The sequence below is a fragment of the Lissotriton vulgaris genome, chromosome 2_1, assembly GCF_964263255.1.
Source record: "Lissotriton vulgaris chromosome 2_1, aLisVul1.2, whole genome shotgun sequence".
Lineage (NCBI taxonomy): Eukaryota > Metazoa > Chordata > Amphibia > Caudata > Salamandridae > Lissotriton > Lissotriton vulgaris.
The window spans coordinates 625,510,323-625,532,961 of record NC_141687.1 but is presented as its reverse complement, the minus strand read 5'-3'; the positions used below and the strand labels follow the sequence as shown (position 1 = coordinate 625,532,961).

Here is a 22,639-nt window from a genome sequence, read left to right as displayed (position 1 = left end):
TGTATTGTCAGGTGTAGTAGAATTCATGGTGCATATTGTCAGGGTGCCCTTGCATGGGATGCTGTCTCATGGGGAAACTCGTTCAGTGAGTGCTGTGTTGTTCGGTTCTGTCACAAAATCACAACACACCAACAGAAGCATTTGCGCCATATAGCACAACTCTTTGAGAGCTGCTCTTTCAAGTGCTCCCTACAGAGAGTTCCTGACACTACAACAGATCGTGCGACATGTAGCTTTACCATAAAAACACACCTTTGCTTTGTTCTCCCCTCAGTACCTTTTTCAGGACACTCTGGCCCCAAACAAAACTCCCCGACAGTCTGTGTATATGGCCTGCAACATGAAAAACATCCTACACACCGGATGCCCTCGCCTAGGTGACAGAGCATATTTAAACATCACAAATTAAGAGATGGATCACAGGTTTCCACTGACATTATGTGGTTTCTTACCTTCTGTCTCTGTTGGAATTGAGGTATCTGCTCCCCTACAGGTATGGTGGTAACCAGCTCCTCCTCCACCTTCCGTAGCCAGGTGCTCAGCTCCTCGTGCGTCGATTGGAACTTGGTTGCAAGCTGCCGCGCCTGCTCGAGGGTTCGCAGGGTTTTGGCACTGGCTGCGGTGATCTCAGAGTACCGGGTCTTGATGCCATCTAACTTCTCCTGGATGAGAAGCACCTCTTCTCCTGGGGATGGAGATTAACAACAAGTTTGTTGTCAGTGCTGCGAATGGCCTTGCCCCCAACCTGTTCTGCAGTAAAAATTCCTCCTTCCTTAAACAATCTTAAAAACGCCACTCAATCCACTGCCTCCTCTCTCGTAGACATGTCAAACTAATCCATAGACCCCCTCAAGCTGAACCTCGAAGACAAATACTTGCAATCCTAGACCTACATCATGGAAAGTTCTAAGATTTAAAAAACAAAACACAGACTATTTCCGGCTGAATGCAGGATGTCAGATGTTATTTGAAAAAGCCTTTTCACTTTCGAAAATAGTTTCAAGAATGAAAACCTTTTTTGTCCAACAAAAGCATCAATTAGAATCACTTTAAAATACATTTGGCCACAGGAACCCTTACAAACATCATCATGAACAAATACTTCTAAAAATGGTGAGCATAACCACATTTTTTTTTAGATATGTGAGGTCTTACTGTCATGGGTCCTATAAGCAACACAATTCAGAGTGGACAGCAAGGTCAGTGAGGCAGTTACATTTCAAAACCTTCAACGACAAAAAAAACTCATTGGTCCCACATATCCATGTTATGCTCCTGTTTTAAAGTGGAGGAGGGTGGGTTACTCTTAAATAACTATTAGCGAGAACAAGGATTACAGACAACTAAGTTTCTCTTCTGAATCCTTGGAAATTCTTTGACATTCATAAACAGAATAAGACAGAATGCCAGTACCTCAATCTGAAAGTGAGAAAAGCAGGAGAATAAGTTAAATGAAGAAAGGAAAAAAAATCATGAAAAGGAAATGTGCAGAGTTGCACAGCCCACTTAAGTGACTATTTGGAAATGAACCAATCTTCTAGGAAGAGCTAAATACAGGGATATCGTCAAGATAGGCTGCATTCCAATCCGGACAGTGCACGATTCACCAAACTATGGTAAATACCTGGGGCATTCTTCAAATCAAAAGGCATCACCTTGAATTGAAAGTGGCCTTCAGCTGTGGAGAAAGCAGACCTCTTCTTGGCTTCTGTAGTGAGGGAAATATGTTAATAACCTGATATCAGGTCAAAGGTGCTTAGATACTTAGCTTATCGATGAGCTCATCAGCTCTTGGAATGGGGTGGGCATCAGTCTTAGTGTCTGCACTGATTGACTGCACAAACCTCATCCCAGGTTTTCCCTTTGGGGCTGGGTTTGGGCACCAGTACCACTTGGCTGGCATATGGACTACTGACAGGCTCAATCACCTCCCTGCTCCAACATTTTGGCAACCTCAGCCTTGATGCTGGTCTTGGTCAAACAATCTATAATTTTTACTCTTGACAGGAAGGCTGCCAACGGTGCCCAAGTCATGGGTACACCATATTGTCAGAGCTGGGGTCAGAAAAAACAGTCCAGCAAACTGCTTCAGCAAGTGATAGCAGTCCCTTGTTGCTGGCCTATCAGTGTGGGACAGATCAGTACTCCCTCCACAGTTACATTTAGGCATTAGTAGATAGGAGGTCTGGGAGGTGGCCACTCTTTTTCCTCGCCTTCATCTGTTACCATCAATAGGGTGATGTCTGCCCTTTCATGGTGTAGCTTGAGTCTATTCACATGGATCATCCTGTGGGGGTTCTTGAGAGTATCCATGTACACCAAGGAGGTGACTTCCCCCTTTTTCTCTATGATGGTGTATGTCCCAGTCCACTTCTCCTGTAACGCCCTGGGTGTTACAGACTCTAAGACCCACACCGATTGTCCTGGTTGATATTCCATGATGGAGGCTTTTTGGTCATACCAGTGCTTGACAAGCTCCTGGCTAGTCACCAAAATCTTGTTTGCTTTCTTAATGTACTCTGCTATTCTGGAGCAAAGGACAAGCACATTGTCCAACTATGTCCTGCGTAGGTACCCTCAGGCACCTCTACCACCCTTCCTTAACCAAGCTAAGTGGGCCTCTCACAGGGTATCCTAAAAGCAGCTGAAAGGGAATGAAGCCAACTCCTTTTTATGGGACTTCCCTGTATGCACGCAGTACGCATGAGAGGAGAATGTCCCATCTCCTCCTGAGTTTTTATGGGAAACCCATGGTCATGCCTTTTATGGTTTTGTTGAATCTTCCAACTAAACCATTGCATTGGGGATTGATATGGGGTGGCAAACTTGGAGGTCACACCACATTCTTCCCATGTGGCCTTCAGATAGAGTGACATGAAATGTGTTCCCCCATCTGGAGATGGATTCCAAGGAGGGCTCAGGCCACTGCAGGGGCAGGTACTATCCTAAGTGGAATAACCTCTGGATACCCAGTGGCATGGTCCACTTCCACTAGGATGAACCTGTTCCCTGAACCTGTGGGTGGATCTAGGGGACCAACAGTATCCATCTCCACCTGTTCAAAGCTCTACCCCCTCCACACAACTGGTAATGGTATGATGGGAGCCTTTGGCGTGCCTACTGTTTTGCCACTGGTTTGGCAGGTCACACAGGAACAACAAAACATACTGACCTTCTCAGACGTCTGGGGCCAGTAGAAGTGGCTGACCAACCTTTCCCAGGTACCTACCCAAGGGGATATTATGGGCCAGGTTAAGGAGAAACTCTGTACTGTTGAGGGACGACCAGTCTCCTGGATGCCCCTGGTTTGGGGTCCCTTGGCTCTCTGTACACAAGCCCCCCCCCCCAATCCAGTATACCTTATGGGTACCATTGGTGTCCCCTTGTGCTTGACATATGACCGCAAGTCTTCTAGAGTGGGACAGGTCCTTTGTCCATTGCTCAGGTCCTCCCTAGAAGGACCCCCTGCTCCCTGGAGTTCTACCAGATCTGACAAATTTCCAGGAGTCAGTTCTTCTTCAGGTACCATGCCTTCCCCCTGAGGGTTGGGCTCCTTCAGAGAGCATGGCTCGTTGGTGGCTGGGCTGGCGGCTTTCCGGCCATCCTCTTGGCTTCAGGGTCCTGGTCCATAGTTTCAGGCTGCAGGTTCCCTAGACTCTCTCCCTGGGCCTTCTGTGCTCCTGTAGTGACACCCATTCAGGTAGACCCTACTGTCTAAAGTAGAAGTCTCTAAGTCATTGCTCAGCAAGCACTCCACTGGGATAGTAGGGGGCACAACTGCCTTCTTTAGGTCACTAACTCCTCCCCACTCAAAGTCAACCACAACCAAAGGGTGTGACTTTGTGACACAATCAGCATTGACAATCTCATGCCCCTCCTCAGGTAGGATCTGGTCTGGGGAAACCAGTTTAGCCAGGATTGTTGCTATACTAGCACCTGTATCACTCAGAACCTTCACCTGGCCCCTGCCTATACTTCTCCAAACTAGGGGGACATTGGGGTCAATGTTCTCCCCACCCAGGGACATGACAGGAGAGCCATAGTGTCTGCTTAGTCACAGGAGGCTTTATTCAGCATTGCTGCTGGTATTCTCTGCACGTATTTGAGCATGATTGTTGCTGATCAAAGGCCAGCTTCTCTTGGTGCTGTAATGGATGTTAGTACTGCTGCTTTTGCCTTTAGTGTGTGTTATCCCACTGCTGCTTTTACATCTTGTTGAACAACTCCATTAAGCTCTTAGAAACTCAGTCCTTTAGGCTGATGGTCATGAAGACTTTGACATCCGCCTTCATTTTTATACATTTCTTTGCCCACACACCCTGCAGTGAAACAATGGAGATCTGATAAATAGATGGTCTTGTTTACTTTGCTGCACACACAGCAATAAATAAGCATACAATGATCATGGAAACCTACGTAGGACTACTCAACGGAAGTGACACAGATCAGATAACTCTGCCAGATCTGACAACTCTATCAGAGATCATACAATCTTTGCATCCCAAAGTGCACAGTCTGAGCTGTCAAGGATGTTGGCTATACTTTTCATCTAGGTATGTTCACTCTGTGACTTACTTTTTTTTCTGCAAGTGCTGCAGTTGAGTCAGAGGAGTTGCTGAAATGCTTAAAGACAGATTAAATTATAAGAGTATTTGGCAGTCGCCTGTCGCCTAGCAAAAGATAATTTTGGTCCAGTGACAAACTTTTTGTCTTGCTGACAATTAAATCTTATTTAAGATGGATTTAGAATAGTCTCTGGTGTTGCCTCCATAAGTCAAAGTGCCCGAGAATACAGAGGCCTGGCCTCGGGTTTTGGTTAAAATGGACTTAACTTCTCTGACATCTGCATTTACTGAATTGAAGCGTTGATATTGAACTTTTGAGCTACCTTATTTGTACTCCTGTAGAATGCTACGGTATCAACCGCCACAAATATCTTTAACAGGACCAACACCACAGACTAAGGTAAATACATTACACAGTCAGCAAAGGTGGATCCGGTCAGAATCGTGTATTTTTTCACCCTCAACCAAAAATTATCTGAGAAGCTTTGTGATTTGCAGCAAGACCTACAACTAAATCTATCCTTTTGAGGCCATTCTGCATCTGGGTGTGCCAGAGGATGAATCACTGCAATCGTTGTAGAACTGGAGGCTACATATGCCAGTATTGAAAGGAGGAAAAAATGGTTTCCTTCGCTAAGAAGATAGAAGTATGATGTCATCAGAGAAGAGGTTCACAATCTCAGACACTGGAAAATCTCCTCCTCCTCCCGGTGAAACTCTTAAAGCCGAGTGCCTGAACTGTATTTTAAGAATGACATCAAGGTCACTGATTCTCAAACGGAACATGCAAGGTATTGAAAAAGGTTCTGCTCAAGTTCCAAGGTGGACACATCCATAACATTGGCTATTTTCTATTTTGAACGCAAATGGCTCCACTTCTTCCCTAAAAGGCCCAGCATCGACTTGAGCATACATAACTTCCTGGATCTCAAGAACCTATATGGCCTTTCATGACTTTTTTTTTTTTTTTTTTTTTTTTAGAGTTTTATATAGCGCAAACTAGACCCGAGAAATAGGGTATCGGGGTGCTTTACATGAGCACCAGTTTCGTTACAAATTGACATTCATTTTTGTGAGGCACAGGGAGATTAAGTGATTTGCCCAGAATCACAGGATAATGCACGTCGCTGCCGAGACTCGAACCCTGTTCCCCAGCTTCCAGGTCGACCGCTCTAGCCGTAAGGCTCAGTGGGTATGAATCCGGAAGGCAAACCATACAGCTTTTACAGGACTTTTATCCAATACAGAAGAGACAATTCTAAAGTATCTGCTGCAATGGCTGAAAGAAAAGGAACAGATGCTCTCCTCTGAGAAATGGACAAGTAGATTCAAATAAGGATTTCGGCGTGGACGTCCTTAAATATTGACTGAAGATAGCAATTACAAGCAGAATAGAGTTTCCAATAGAAAATAAGCCTAAAATAAGTAACTGGGTTAATGGACTCTTACTCTGCTAGCAAATTAAAGAAAAAAGTTGCTTACCCGTTTCAATTATTTCGCAGCTTGAAGTTAATTGAGACCCACATGCTGTGCATTAACTTCACTATTGGGCTTTGAACAACATCTTAGTCACTGGAGTTTCAAGAATCCTTGAAGCGATACAGTTAGATACAGACAGGAGGGTCTATGGCAACAAGTAACACTCCTTGCCACCCACCAAATGTTTAAAGTGGTATTTTTCAGAGAGGTCACTGATACTACAACGCAAGCTATCTATGGTCAGACAGACACCTGAAGACCAGGATGTGAAGCTAGCAAACCTTCAGCAGCACTGTGAATCCATATTAATAGCAATACAGTGCCATCAAATCTTTATTAAGTTACACAATTAAAACAAGACAGAAATGTTGCCTCGTAAAGGCATATTTTCTTCAGAAAGGGAAATTTTACTCAGTAGATATCTGTTCGTGGCATATAGTACTATAGATTAACATTGTCTGCATACTTCTGCAATCTACTTTTAAGCCCGAATGTGTGCAAGTTGTTTTTCTATGAAGAAGCCTATTGAGTCACGATGTTCAGCGACTCCTACTCTTGCTGGTAATGCGCTTGGGCATCAACTCCATTGTCAAGTTGTTTCCACCCGTAAGGCGGGTGAGGATGAAATGAGATGTGAAGCGATGTATAGAGAGATGTCCATGCAAAAGAGGAAAGTGAGACAGAAACCTAACTGCAACTGTCACAGGTGGGTGCATGTGATGATATCTACTGGGTGACTAACATTTTCCGTTTAGGGCATGTGTGGCTGTAGATACACATGCTGCTCATAGACTGTTAAGCAGTCCTCCCAAAGGAGGTGGCTAACCTGTGGGTGTTGTAAATAGGTTTAGTGTGTCCTCCTGTTGGACACTTCACCCGTGTTGTCAGTGGGTGTGCCAGAAAGGCTAGATTCAATTTATTTTGTATTTCAGGAAGGTTGGTAGTTCATTCGTGGAAGGAAAAAGAAGGGGAAAAAGAGTGCAGTGAAGTGCTGGCAAGAACAGGAACTAACTATAGATGTGTCAAATGCACAAGTTACTACTTGTGTAACGATATATCTGTAAGAGACATTAGTTAGTGATAGATTCCTTACCTTAGAATATCCCCAGGCGTCAGACTGGATCCGGAAACTTTTGCGTAGCAATACCCCTGCGCGCTGGTAGGCGTCGTCTGCGGCTCCGCGTCCGTCGTCGGCGGCGTGAGCGCCGGGATGACGTCGTCGGAGTACTTAGACGGCGCCCATGCGCGCTGACGTCAGTTCTGATAACACAGCTTTTCCGCGCCAGATACGCAGAGCCATGATAGAACTAACACTGGTGCCATGAAACTAGGGCCCTGAAGGGAGATGACCTTAACCCTAGAGATCGGTTCGCAGAACGGGGAGGATGGGTGGGCGGTAAGGAATCTATCACTAACTAATGTCTCTTACAGATATATCGTTACACAAGTAGTAACTTGTGCATCTGAAAGAGACACGTTAGTGATAGATTCCTTACCTTAGAATAGATACCCCAGCAATACCAACCCCGGTGGTGGGTCTGCGAACCAATATCACACCAGAAAGTCCTGGAGGACGGAACGGCCAAAGAAGCCATCCCTCCGGACTTGACTGTCCAGGCAGTAGTGTCTTGCGAACGTGTGCAGCGAGGCCCACGTGGCTGCCTGACAGATGTCCTGCAGGGGGACACCGCGGCCCAGGGCAGTTGTCGTTGCCGTGGCCCGAGTGGAGTGAGCCCGCAATCCAGCCGGGGGCTCCTTCCTCGCCATGGAGTAACATGCTTGAATACACAAGATGATCCACCTTGAGATGGTCCTCTTGTGCACAGCCTTTCCCTTCTTCGCGCCCACGTAACCAACGAAGAGTTGGTCATCCACCCGGAATTGGCGCGTGCGATCTAGGTAGTAGGAGAGCGCACGTTTTGGATCCAGACGGTGGAGCCTCTCCTCCTCTTTCGAGGGATGCGGAGGCGGAAAGAAGGTGGGCAAAGTGATGGACTGCCCGATGTGGAAGGCCGTGACAACCTTGGGCAGAAAGGAAGGTCGTGTACGTAACACCACCTTATCAGGATGAACAGACAGGAAAGGTGGAGAAGAAGAAAGAGCCTGGAGCTCACTCACCCTCCTGGCAGAGGTGATGGCAACCAGGAAGGCCGTCTTCAGAGTAAGGAGACGAAGAGGGCAGTTATGAAGTGGCTCAAAGGGAGCACACATCAGATAGGTGAGAACCAGATTCAAGTCCCACTGGGGCATCACGAAGGGAACAGGAGGAAACATATGCGTGATGCCCTTCAGAAATCTACTCACAATAGGGGACTTGAATAAAGAAGGCTGATCTGGTAGCCTCAAGAAGGCTGATAGAGCAGAAAGGTACCCTTTAAGAGTGGCAAGTCAAATGGCCTCAACTGCCGCCGCTCAATCTCCAAGCTTGTAGGTGGAGACTGGACAGGTTCGGGTGCAGGACCGTCCCCTGCTGCTGCGACAGAAGGTCCTCCCGAAGAGGCAGACGAATCGGGGGATCGACTGACATGCTGAGTAGCTCGGGATACCAGTATCTTCGTGCCCAGTCCGGAGCCACAAGGACGACCTGGGCCCGGTCGCGCCTGATCTTCTTCAGCACTCTGGGCAGAAGTGGTATAGGCGGAAAGGCGTACAACAGACCGCAGCTCCACTCGCGACGAAAAGCGTCTCCGAGCGAGTGCCGCCTTGGAAACTCCAACGCGCAGAACGGCTGACATTGCGCGTTCTCTTCTGTGGCGAATAGATCTAACCAAGGCTCTCCCCACTGTCGAAAGAGACCTTGCGCCACGTCCGAGTTCAGACGCCATTCGTGATCCATCATGCACCGGCGGCTGAGTTCGTGCGCCCTGGCATTCAGAGAGCCTGCCAGGTGTTGAACCACCAGGGTCACGCCCTGATGTTCCAGCCACTGCCAGAGGCGCAGAGCCTCCTGGCAGAGGGTCCACGACCCCACACCGCCCTGTTTGTTGCAGTACCACATGGCGGTGGTGTTGTCGGTGAACACTTGCACTACGCTCCCCTTGACAGAGGGGAGGAATGCCTTCAGTGCAAGACGAATCGCCCGCAGCTCCAGAAGGTTGATGTGGAGCCGGGACTCCGCCGGAGACCAGAGGCCTCTGATCTCCGCCTCTCCCATGTGGCCTCCCCAGCCCTGGAGGGACGCGTCCGTCACAACTACGTGCTCCGGCTGGGGTAGGGAGAGGGGTCTGCCACTGACCCAGTCGCGGTCCGTGAGCCACCACTGCAGTTGCTTCGCAGTGCCCTCCGAGATCAGGACATGATCGGACAGGTTGCCCTGATACTGGGCCCACTGAAACTTCAGGTCCCACTGCAGAGCCCGCATCCGCCACCTGGCGTGACGCACCAGAAGGATGCAGGAGGCCATCAGCCCCAGAAGCCGCAGCGTCAACCTGACCGAGACCCGGGATAACGGCCTGAATACAGGAATCAGAGCCTGAATATCCCGAACCCGCTGTTCGGGTGGGTAAACCCGAAACTGCGCCGAGTCGAGAACCGCTCCGATGAAGAGGAGCTTTTGAGAGGGACACAGGTGTGACTTCGGCACATTGATGGAGAACCCCAGCAAGTGCAGGAGGTCGGCCGTAGTCTGGAGGTGGCTGACGACTGACTGGGGCGAGCCCGCCTTCAACAACCAGTCGTCGAGGTAGGGGAAGACTGATATCCCCTGCCTGCGAAGATGGGCTGCGACCACCGCCATCACCTTCGTGAACACCCGTGGGGCGCTGGCAAGGCCGAAGGGGAGCACGGTAAACTGAAAGTGCTCTTGGCCTACCATGAACCGTAGGTAACGCCGGTGGGCCGGCAGGACGGGGATGTGGAAATAGGCGTCCTGCAAGTCCAACGCTACCATCCAGTCTCCTGGGTCCAGGGCAGCCAGGACCTGAGCCAAAGTGAGCATCTTGAACTTCTCCGTCCGGAGGAAGCCGTTGACGTTCCGCAGATCCAAGATAGGGCGTAGGCCCCCTTTGCCCTTCTTGGGTACCAGAAAGTAGTGGGAGTAACAACCACGTCCTACTTCTGGCCCAGGAACGCGCTCGATGGCCCTCTTGGCCAAGAGGGCCGAAACCTCCTCTTGCAGAAGTTGCAAGTGATCCCCCGACACACGGTGGTATTGAGGTGGCATGGATGGAGGGGAAGACTCGAAGGGGAGGGAGAAACCCCTTCGGACAATTTGCAGCACCCACCTGTCCGAAGTGACTGTATGCCAGTGGGAGAGGTGATGGCGAACCCTGCCTCCCACAGGCGTCACATGGGCCTGAAAACTCGGACTAGGAAGGTTTTGAGGCGGGGGCTGCTGAGGGAGGTGTGGACTGGCCTCGCCGCTGGCCCCGACCACCGCCACGGCGGTTCCCACGTCCGCCACCGCGTTGCTGAACATTCTGCGGCGCGTGGCTGACGGTCCGTGGTGGGGCGCCCCTTCCGTGGCCACGAAAGGAGCGAAAGGCACCCGATTGCTGGCGTGGGGCCGTAAGGCCCAAGGACTTGGCCGTGGCCCTGGAGTCCTTGAAACGTTCCAGCGCATGGTCTGCCTTGTCGCCGAAGAGGCGACGGCCATCAAACGGCATGTCCAGGAGGGTGGCCTGGACATCGGCCGAGAAGTTGGCGGACCTCAACCAGGCGTGGCGTCGAACCGCCACCGTCGTTGCCATCGCCCTGCCCAGTGAGTCCGTGGTATCCAGCCCACACCGGATAGAAAAACGTGCCGCATCTCGGCCGTCCGCAAGGGTTTGGCTGAGTTTAGCCCTGACCTCCTCAGGGCATTGTGGCAGCACCTCCGCAACCGTGTCCCACAGAGTGTGGGTGTAGCGGCCCAAGAGACAGTTGGTGTTCACAGACCGTAGCCCTAGGCTCACAGACGAGAAGACCTTCTTCCCGAACTGCTCATATCTCTTGGATTCCGTGTCGGGCGGGGCCGAAGGGAATGCGGTTTGGGAGTTAGAGGCCTGGATGACCAGGCTCTCGAGGGTGGGATTGGTGGACAAAAAGCATGGGTCGCCCAGTGCCGGGCGGTAGCGCCTGGCCACGTTCCTGTCCACAGGGGGGGCCTGTGGCGGGCTTGGACCAAGTGCCCAGCAGAACGTCACACAAGGCCTCATTGAACGGCAGGAGGGGCTCCGCGGAGCCGGACTGCTGTTTGAGGACCTCAGTGAGGAGATTAGTCCTCACGGCCGCGACGGGGAGCTGAAGGTTTAAGGCCTTAGCTGCCTTCGTCAACACTACGCTGTAAGCAGAACCCGCCTCCGAAGCCACAGTCGGGGGCGACGTAAATCCAGTGTCTGGCGAGGTGTCAATACTGCTGGCCTCCCCAAGCTCATATGTCCAGTCCTGATGCGACTGGCAATCACGTGCCAGAGGGTCCTCGGACCCCTCCCATTGCTCCTCGTCACCTGGCTCCTGGAGACCAGGATTAACAGCCAGGGCCTCCTCGTGGAGATAGAAGTCTCCAAAGGCCGACGGAATCGGCGCCCAGCGGCGCCCCTCCGACTCCCGAGTAGGACCGTAGGAAACATTGGGGTCGGCAACCACATCGGCTGCCGGGGACGACACCTGAGGGGACGGCGCCGGCGAGGTCGTAAGGTCGACCGGCGAGGACCCGGACCCGGATCCAGCGAGGTCGCGCGGCGCCGGGACCGAAGCACCCGACGTCGTCGGGGCCGAAGCGCCCAACCCGGAAGGACCTCCAGACGGAGCCGATCGGCCCGAAGGCGCCACGGGAACCGACTGAGGAGGGAGGGCCCTCATGGCCATGAGGTACCTCTCGACCTCCTCCTGCGACGCGCCGTGCCCAGGGACCCGAAGGTGTGGGGCAGGCGGCGACGCTTGCGACTCCCGCGGAGCCGCGTGGGCGGTGTCGCCCGGGTCCCCGGGCGCATCGAGCGAGCGTCGGGGCGGGTCGGAGGACCGATGGTGTCGTTCCGACCTCTCATGCCTCTTACCTGAGGACTTGGAACCAGACGATCGGTGTCCACTTCCGGAACGTCGATGACTCCGACCTCGCGACCTGTCCCTCGACCTCCCGTGGGACCGGGACCGGGACCTGGAGCGGCGCGGGCCGAGTGCCTCAGCTCGAGACGCTTGCGGGACCGCTCCCGCCTAGCCTTCGACGTCAGAGCCCGGCAGTCGACGCAGGTTCGATCGTCGTGGTCGAGGCCTAAGCACTTCAGGCACCGGCGATGGGGGTCCGTGACCGACATGAGTCGGCCGCACTTCGAACAAGGCTTGAACCCGGGCATCCCTGGCACCGATAGTCGAGACAGTCGACTAAGAGAAGATCAAAAGGGATCAAAAAACTATTCAGTCAAAAAGTGACTGGGGGTAGAGCTTCTTCCGGATCTGCGCTAGCTGGCGCGGAAAAAAGAAGAACTAACGTCAGCGCGCATGGGCGCCGTCTAAGTACTCCGACGACGTCATCCCGGCGCTCACGACGCCGACGACGGACGCGGAGCCGCAGACGACGCCTACCAGCGCGCAGGGGTATTGCTACGCAAAAGTTTCCGGATCCAGTCTGACGCCTGGGGATATTCTAAGGTAAGGAATCTATCACTAACGTGTCTCTTTCAGATACACATTTTTTATTTACTCCATGCCCAGTGTGTTTAGTTGGTAAGACCAGGAGCTAGATAGGGATGGAGTAGTTTCTCACCTGTAACTCCAGTTCTGTAGTAGGGGTATCTCTGTGTATAGTCATTATCTAGTGAATAGTCCTGCCCATGTGCGTGGACCCCGGAGCAATCAAACATAATCTCTTAAGCTGTCTTCAATGCAGTCCTGCATAGACACTTAAGAGAAAATGTCCAGTACTTCAACTAGAAATGCAAAGGATATTCCACCAATCATCACATTTAATACAGTCTGCTAAGTTTCACCCATAGAGAAACTTTCCCCTTCACAAAATCCTTGGAATGATATAGAGGAAGGGATGGACAGACAAGCCCCATGGGCTGCCATTATCTGTCTGGAAAAGGGGTACCGTGCCTTTAAAGAACTCTCCGGAGCCCCTCGGTATCCCATGATGCACAGCAAACTCCTTTTACTTTCAGTTCTTTTTTCCGGCTCCTGCTAGCAGGACCCTGGAGCATTGAGCTCTCCATTTTTGGGTTTAATTCGATTTTGTGACACTTTTTAAAGTGTTTACAGTGTTGACTCGACGTCTGCCTTATCCTTCTTTCATCTGCTGTTTTTTTTTACCAGTTTCTTGCCACTTTTCTGTCGAAAATGCCTGCATTATTAGACAGGTGTCCGGAGTGTGCCAGGAAGAAGGCCGGATCAGATGTCCATAGCCTACCATCCTTTGCCTACCTTCATCTCATGTCCCGGAGGATTGTGAGATCTGCAGGTCCTTCTCCAAAAGGACCCTGAGGAACAGAGAGAGGATCCGGCTCCAAGGTCTGGAGCAGAGGAGACTTCAGGATGAAGGTGGGTCTGGGCATGGGAGGACTGGATCTGGGTCCTCTGCCCGTGCTGAGGCCTCTGGGGGGCTCCCCAGTCAAGAGAAGGCCAGGAAATGGCACAGATCCCGTCGACGTCGATGGCATCGACGTCGGCGTCGAGAGGATTGACCACCGTGTGCTCCCCGTCGACCCAGGGCTCTGGGTCGAAGCAGCGTCGATGTTCAACGTCGAAAGGGGCTGACGTCGAGACCTCGGACGAGGTCGACGTCGAGAACTTCATCAACGTCGAGGAGTCGTCGACGTCGTGATGGGTCCAGGCACCGGCACTCGCCGTCGAGGCAACAATGCCGTTCGCCGTCGAGGTCTACTCAGCGCTAAGTGAAGTTAACTGTTACTAGTACTCACTGCCCTTATCTAAAAGTGTGACCGTTATTAGTTATTCATGAATTATCCTACTTGCGTGCATTGTTAATTTTTTTTAACATTTTGTTCAAACAAGGTTTCTTTTCAAAGACATATTTTTAAACAAATTATATGAGAACAGAATACCTCTTGTAATATTTAAAGCATCACTGTTGTTATATGATGCATATAACGTCATTCAGCGATTGGTTTAAACAGGAAAATCGAAATTGGAAGAGCAGAGAGAACGGTGGAGTCCTTTCACCTGTTTTTGAAGATAAAACATGGCTTTGGTGTTGTCTGTTCAAATAATATTTAACAACAAGGGGTGGTGATGGACAGAGTTTCTGAATTAAGCAGAATACTCTCACCCAGTCAAGAGATCAGGGCTGGATCCAACACCGTTTTTTAGCTCATTGCACCATCCCAGCTCAGAACCTGGCTATATGCAAATTAGTCTGTCCCTGGCCCAGTGCATCATGGGAACAGGGCAGACCAAACTACCAAGCCAATTCTTTCACTGGGAAGGAAACAAGCTTCCGGGGACCGGTTTCTGGCATTTCAGCCGTCCTCGGCCCGGCTTGCTTGAATCCTGATGATGCAATGAGCAAGGGACTCACGTCTGAGTATACCCTTCCACGCTTAGGGTGGACAAAATATTTAACAACAAGGGGTGGTGATGGACAGAGTTTCTGAATTAAGCAGAATACTCTCACCCAGTCAAGAGATCAGGGCTGGATCCAACACCGTTTTTAGCTCATTGCACCATCCCAGCTCAGAACCTGGCTATATGCAAATTAGTCTGTCCCTGGCCCAGTGCATCATGGGAACAGGGCAGACCAAACTACCAAGCCAATTCTTTCACTGGGAAGGAAACAAGCTTCCCTGATCTCTTGACTGGGTGAGAGTATTCTGCTTAATTCAGAGACTCTGTCCATCACCACCCCTTGTTGTTAAATATTTTGTCCACCCTAAGCGTGGAAGGGTATACTCCGACGTGAGTCCCTTGCTCATTGCACCATCAGGATTCAAGCAAGCCGGGCCGACGACGGCTGAAATGCCAGAAACCGGTCCCCGGAAGCTTGTTTCCTTCCCAGTGTAAGAATTGGCTTGGTAGTTTGGTTTGCCCTGTTCCCATCATGCACTGTGACAGGAACAGACTAATTTGCATATAGCCAGGTTCTGAGCTGGGATGGTGCAGTGAGCTAAAAAACGGTGTTGGATCTAGCCCTGATCTCTTGACTGGGTGAGAGTATTCTGCTTAATTCAGAGACTCTGTCCATCACCACCCCTTGTTGTTAAATAGTCTGTCCACATAAGGCCGACTTTCCCAGCCTTCAACGCATAGTGAACTGCTTGAGTTCTAAGTAACTGATGTGAAAGCCCTGGTATTCGGGTTCCCAGTGGCCTTGGACAGTCATACTTTGCAAATGTGTTCCCCACTCCAAGAGGGAGGCATCCGTTGTGATAGTCTCCTTCGGAACTGGGGTCGAGAAAAGGCCGCCCCTGCAACAGGTTTTTGGTATTCCACCACAGTAGAGTGACAAGTGTGGCGGCTGACCAACACTTGAGCGCCCCAATGACCCTTCTCTGGACACCATTGCTGCACTAGGCATACATGCAACAGACACATATGTACTCTTGCATGGGGTACTATTGCAATGCAGGAAGCCATTATGCATAGGAGGCAAGTGGCTGTCCTGGCTGTGATCTGGTATACGGTTGAGAGGAAGTGTCTGAAAAGACTGTTTCTGTGCAGTGTTGGGGTAGGCCAACCCATATTCTGAGTTGAAGATTGCTCCTAAGTAAGGTTGAAATTGAGGGGGTTGGAGGTGGGATTTTGTGTCATTAATGGTAAACCCCAAGTCATGTAAAAGGTGTATAGTGGTCTGAGTGTTTTCGGAGCATAGTTGGAGGGCGGAACTCTTGATGAGCCTGTAGTTCAGATACACTGGGAGGTATAATTTGTGGACACACTGGCAGCTGTAATGACCCTGAAGGGGAGTACCTTGAATGCATAGCCTTTCCCACTGACCACAAACCTGACGTAGTGCCAAAGCGCTGGGTGCCTTGGTATGTAGAAGTACTCTTCTTTCAGGTCGAGAATGATCATGAAGTTACCATGCTTTAGAAGAGGTATAACACCCTGAAAGGTGACCATATGAAAATGTTTTGACAGGATGTATTTGTGGAGGGGTTCTTGGTCCAGAATGGGTCCGAGGGAGCCAGGAATTAGGAAGTACAATCCTAAGCATTGCTGTTGAGGTGGCACCAGCTCAATGGCACTTTTGTGAAGGAGCGATTGCACCTCTTCTTTGAATAGCGTGATGTGCTCTGATGAAAGTTTGGGTTGGGGGTTGAGGTAGGGTAGGTGATGGACAAGTTACCTCCAGACAGTAATCATGCTGTATGATGTCCAGCATTCACTGGTTGGACTTGTAATTCTGCCATGTGGGGGGACAACCCTTGCATCCCAACGGCACCGCAACAGGTGTTATGTGATTGGGGTAGGAGGGGGAAGTCGGGGTTTGGTGGCTGTGGCAGTGGTTGCTTTTGGAGAGGGACCCTTACCCCTACCTCTGGAGCTACAACCCCTATAGGTGCCCTTTGGAGACGCCTCTGACTGTGACAGGGCCTGTGGTCGAATGTACACAGAGGAGGCTTCAGTGAAGGTTTGTTTAGAGCCTCCATGGAAGAGAGTGCATTGAAAGGTATCTCAAAAAGTGAGAGTCTGAAGTGCATCCATATCCTTAACTGTTCCAGTATCCCTTTTCATCCTCTTAAGGATATGGTCCACTTGGGACCCCAAAAAATGTTGGCCATCAAAAGGAAGGGCCATTCTGCTGTACCTCTGGTTTGAACTCTAATATACGAAGCCATGCATGGTGTCTGAGAAGGAGGCTTTGCTTGAGGCCCGAGCAGCAGCGTCGGTGGCATAAAGGGCACATCGTATGGTGGTGTTTGAGATTAATTTCACTTCAGACACCAACTCATGCCCTCTTTTGTGTGTTACTCAGGGAGGTACTGAAGGAATTCCTCCACTTCATCCCATATGGCTCTGTCGTATCTGGCCAAGAGGCCTACAGAGTTGGCAATACACCAGTGGGTAGTGGACTGTGCTGCTACTCTTTTCCCTGCAGAGTCTAGTCTGGAGGGGGAGGTGGGGTGTTGTTTCTGTAGGGCATCTCCGGTTGTTTGAGATTTGCCCCTTTTCCGGGCCATGTGAACCAAAGGAGAGCCTGGAGGAAGAGGACCATGATTATAAGTGGAATCTGATGGGCACGCCTCACTTTTTTTATAATCTCAGCATTAATTAACCGAGCACAGGCAGGATCTTGGAAAATGTTAGCTGTGTGACGCAACATACCCTTCTGCATAAGGAAGTATTGTGGGGCTCAAAAAGGAAAGCCTCTTCTATTGGGACTGAGTGGAGGGGATTTTTATGGTAAGCAGCTGCCCTGGCGAGGAGTTCCTGATATGCGGAGGAATCGTCTGAAGGGTATGGTCAAGTTGGGTAAAGATCGGGGTCAGTGTCTCCAAGGGTCTAGTTGTGGGGAAATGGGAGGAGGGTCTTTGCCTTATATGTCTCCAGTGTATGGAAGTGGTGTCCCCTGTGGTGTGTAGGAGAGGGGGGGTCTCTGTGAGAGGAGTGTGGGGAAAGTGAGTCCTGCGTAGCCTGTGCTGGTGATGGAGGAGCAGGTAGTGGACTTGAGACTTTGTCCGCCCTTTTCCTTTGTTTTGGAGGAGGGGCTATATCCAAGGCTTCTTTTAAAGAAAGCTGACTTTTTGGTGGCTGTAAGGCAGTTCCAGGTAGGCGGGTGATCATCCAGCCTATCTGAAGATGGATAGCCAAATGTCTCTGTCGAGCATCAATCTCCTCTTGGAGCCGATGGAGGAGCGGCTCAACCATTTCGTCACCAACTGCGGTGGTAGTTGACTACTGCGTCTTAGGCTTCATTGCTGGTGTTAGTTTCTGAGCCAATGGTTTACTCTATGCCAAGCTGGTCACGATCAAGCCAGCTGACGGAGTGTTTCTTTGGTGCTGAGCTGGAGCTGGGCGTTGTGACCACAGTCATTGGTCAGTCCTGACAGCAGTGGTGGTCAGACAGCCTGCATCTGGTATTCCAGGATACAACTGCAGGCTTTTGCAGAGGTCAGTTTGGCCTGCGAGCTGTGATAAGGAGGGAAAGGGTATGTACTCACGACCAACTAAGCTGCCGGACGTTCTTCGATCTCCAGGTATAAGTCGTCACTATCCTCAGGTGAGTACTGTAGGAAAGTGCCTCTTTTTTGACATGTGTCAACCCCACTTTTTAACTGGCGTTTGATCTGATTTTGACTGGAAGTGAACTGGGTTCCTGCTAACCAGGTCACCAGTGCAGGATCTCATTTCCAAAATTTCACATTTGTTTCCCCAATTAGCATAACCTTTGGCACTTCCTGAAAGTCCCCAGTAAATGGTACCCCCGGTATGTAGGGTAAGGAGGCTAAAGAGAGTCCTTAAGGGCTGCAGCACAACACCTACATACTGCTACTGCAGCTGCGTATCTCGGTGCAGACAAAACTGAGAACTCGACACTGCATTCAGTATAGGTAAGTCATCCCTACAGCAGGCCTAATGCAGGGCGCTCTATGCTACATGTATGGACATACTTGCATGGCAGATATGTTCCTGTGCTGGTACGTTCACTTGCCGCCAGTACAAGTGATTAGGCAAGCCATTTTAATAACATTCTGGACACTGGTGAAAATGAGTTCCCCAGCTACATGATGGCTTCACTGAATCCAGACATCTCGTATTAAGGCCACACTGATTCCAGTGATGGATTTATTCAAACATCCACCCAGAGAGTGTCCTTAGAGATGCGCCCTGAAATCCTACCGACTACTAGCTGACTGGTTTAGCCAGCCTGCCAACACAGATGAGGTTCTGGCCCCCAGGGGTGATGGTCTGTGCTCTCAGGAGGCCAGAAACAAAGCCTACTCTGGCAGAGGGTATTTACACCCCCACCCAAAAGACGACTTGCAAATTAGCATGCCAAGGCAGGGAGCTTCAAAATGCCCATGCCTTTGGTATGCAAATCTGGCTTCCCTCACAGGAGAGGATGTCGATCCCCCCCTTGACCAAGGCCTATTTGGTGACCGGGAAAAGGTGGTAAAATTAGAAGAGAGGCATGTTCACCTTTAGGCAAGTTTCACATCCAAGGTGAAGAAGAATGACATGAAGAGTCACAAAGGACAAGAACAGAAGAAACAGCAACTGACTTGGCGGCAATCCTGAGGGCCTTTCTGATGACTTCGACAATTGCCCTAAAAGATTACCTGTCCTGCAGCTGCTCCGTTTCCAAGGCTGTGACACTTGCTAGCACTTCACTCAAGAACCAGGAAATCCTGTGTGGCAGCGAAGCTGCTTCCTTGCATCCTGCAGGCACCACAAGAGACCTGTTAGGATTCTGAACCACATAGACCTGATACCAGAAAGTGCCACTGCGCCCGAGCCGCCTAGCCTGAGCAGAAGTGGGCAAACTGTTCCAGCGTGCTCCCCCAGCTCTCGAGAGACAAAGACGATCTAGGACTTGTCAACCGTGGACTCACCACCGCCACCTGCAGCCTCTGATTGCAGGTCTCCCTTGACCGCAAGTGCTCCAGGTGACAGACACCTGTCACCTAAAGACACCTCTGCACTGTTGCCCATGGAGGAGAGAGCCAAAGGTGTACCTTTGTCTCAGAGTATCGTGAGCCATGAGCACCCCTGCTGGTTTAGCCCAACTGGCCTCCCAGTCCAAACTGGCAACCTTTATTCACAAAGACCAGTCCCCGTAGACTAACATTGGGCACCCGACGCTTTATTGCACCGCTGTACCCAGCCGCCGTAGTGAAGCTGGAGGTGACCTGCTGGTGCTGCCTTGGACCTTGCCCCACATTGTAAGTCCAGGAGATTGGTTTTGTAAGTCACTGTACTCTACCTGTATGCCTTATTTGTTTTTTCCTCCCATAGAATAATATTGCTGCTTTTGAAAATTGCACTGTCGACTTTTGAAAACTTCAAGTACTTCTTTCTCGAAACTTACATGATCGTATTGATTATATAGATAAGATATGCGTTATTTTTTATAAACTAGTGTGGATCTCCTTATTCAGTTGTGTGTATCTTTTTGGACTATGTGTGTATTTGCAAATGTCTACCACTACTCTCTGATAAGCCTCAGGCTGCTATACCACACTACCCTCTGGGGTACCTTGGGATTTCTAGAGCCAGCCCCTGTCCACTCATAAGGGAATACCTGGACTCTTTGCACGATATAGCTCTTTTACGTATATCATAAAGAGACAGCTTTTTAAAAGTATGCCTCCTCGTTGGCTGCAAACGCCTTGGAGTGGTGTTTTATAAACTCTTCCATGCCAAAGCGATCCACCAGTTCTCTGCCACTCCTCGGCAACATCTCCAAGCGTCAGTCCCAACGGTCACAAAGGATCTTTTTCGATCGGAAGGAGTGGCAAGCACTGAAAGCAAGCTTCTTATGCTTGGGTGATAGGCAAAGGTTACAGAACTGATGAAGATCGATCCGTGGGTATTTTGAGTGGCATCAAGGGCAATACCTAAAAGACGTTTGTTCCTACACCCTCCTGACATGGTATGAAACCAACAGGAGTTCCAAGTAAAAGGCCCCGGAGTCGAAGCCCCACTAGAGGCCAAGATCGATTTGAGGTTCCATGGGGCGCAGCTGGAGCCGTCAACCCAGGACGGTAAATGGGATACACGATCGAAAGCAATACAGACGGTGGCCATTTACCTGTATGAACCAGAAAGAGTATCAAGCGACTGTCTCGCACAGACTACATGTCCGAACCAGACGGCAGAAAGAAAACAATCAAACAATGGAGTCTAGGGGCATACGCATTACCAGTAAGAGGAGGAGTCATTGAACGTCGTGACTCTAAAGACTTTTTCAAAGAGAAACAACTTGCGCACATCTGGGCCCAACACTAGATGGCAGGAGAATGCACAGCATGTGTACCTACAGCCATACATGCCTCAAACAATTTTATTTACTGAAAAATGTATTCTGTTTTGCATCACTGGGGTGCAGAATATCAAAGGAAATTGCAGCATGGAGAATAACTTATTTTCCAACAACCTTTGTACTGCAGAGATCCCAAAGTAACTCTTTGAACAGTAGGGCTCACAATGCAGAGCTCAGTTAGAATGCCGCCTCACCACAGTTCTGTCATAGTAGAGCAAGTAAAGTGCACTGTCCAAGCTGCTAATGCTTCATCAGAATATTGACCCATCAATGTCATATCAGACCACGGCACAGTCAAACACAGCACAAACGGAGTATCAACACATTGGGACTCCCTCAGAGGAGATTACTCTCATGACATGTGACTAATAGAGCAGCATTGTGCAGGACAACATTGAGATAAAATCGCAGTATTTCGAGAAGGGGCACAGAACAAAAGGCCCAGCTGAGGTACGGGAGAGTAATGTGCCGAGGTCAACAAGAGGGACACATCAGAAGCCACTCACCTGTGGTCTGTTTCAGTAGAGACTGGCCATTCTTAATAGCTTGATCCACATTCTTCTTCCTGTAAAGTATCTCTTCATTCAAAGACTGTAAGGAAACATATAGAAATGTCACTGGATGAGAAAGGGGAAACCCAGAGTGAGAGACCGAGAGCAGTTCTACTAAAGGTGAGAGAGAGCATGAATCACCCTAGTCAGAAGATGGGGTCACTAAGGAACACATATGAAAAATACAACCACTCGGAGAAACAACCAGGATCAGAGAATGAAAACACCAGATTATCCTGAAGCAATAGCTGGTCTAAGCCAGACTGCCCTAAAGGCATTCTCTATGCCACAGAGGCTCCTGGCCAGGAAAGCTGTGAACAGGGTAAACCGTGGTTAGGGGAGGTTCTGGCATAGTGAAACAGTAAGCCAAGAGAGCAATTACAAATGTAACTAATCTGTATGATAGTGCATAACGCGGCATCTAACACTGAGCTCAAGGGGAACAGGATCAAGTCTACGAGGGTTGAGTTAAAGCAGTAGGGTTACAAGAAGACATGACAGCACAACCATTGAGCCAAAACATGCATGAAATGGGGAAAGTATATTTCGAGATTATGGAATATAACTGTCGGACATTGAAGTCCTGCACATTAGATATAATAGACAGCCATTGGACACAGGACTCTGGACAGCCACGATCTCTTGCTCCCACCTTTGCTATGTGCCTGTATTGCGATCTGACTATTCCAGTACAATATCACAGTAATAAGATGGTTCTCCCATAGGACGTGAAGTAGTAAATGAGGCAGGGGTGTAGAGAGTCAACGACACATGGATCTGACACACAATGACAAGCTGTCAGGGAAGATAGGCATATAATGACAATGGGATAAGGGACTTAAGAGTAGTAGAGAGCCGGAAACCAGAAAGGCAAATTAAACCCAAGGAAGGGAAATCCAAACACAGGTCAACAACAGCTCTATCAGAGCCTCATTCAGAAAACTAACCACCGGGAGAAAATTATGAGACACAGGGACCATTCCATTAATACTCGGACACGTAAGAGGGTCATATGAAACAACATAAGACACATCACTAGGACTCACACAGTGGACTTGTCAAGTGGAGGGTCATAATCCCTACAGAATGTCCACACTCCCTAAAAATCCACCCCCCAACAGCGTGTGTGCAAAACAAACAAAAACAAGAAACAGCTCAAGTTAGGCTAAAGGTTAATAGAATCTTCT

At 49.8% G+C, this 22,639-nt stretch overlaps 1 protein-coding gene across 4 annotated transcripts in view; it reads right to left on the bottom strand.

The window, feature by feature from the left end:
- The window catches only part of MACF1 (microtubule actin crosslinking factor 1), a 1,022,862-nt gene that overhangs the window by 249,254 nt on the left and 750,969 nt on the right, over positions 1–22,639 (bottom strand). For all 4 annotated transcript variants that reach the window (XM_086955743.1, XM_086955745.1, XM_086955746.1 and 1 more), the window contains 2 exons: positions 21,408–21,492; positions 453–685 (listed from right to left, as the gene is read on the bottom strand). In XM_086955743.1, the coding sequence (XP_086811869.1) occupies positions 453–685; positions 21,408–21,492 (318 nt within the window). The remainder of the gene's footprint in view (positions 1–452; positions 686–21,407; positions 21,493–22,639) is intronic.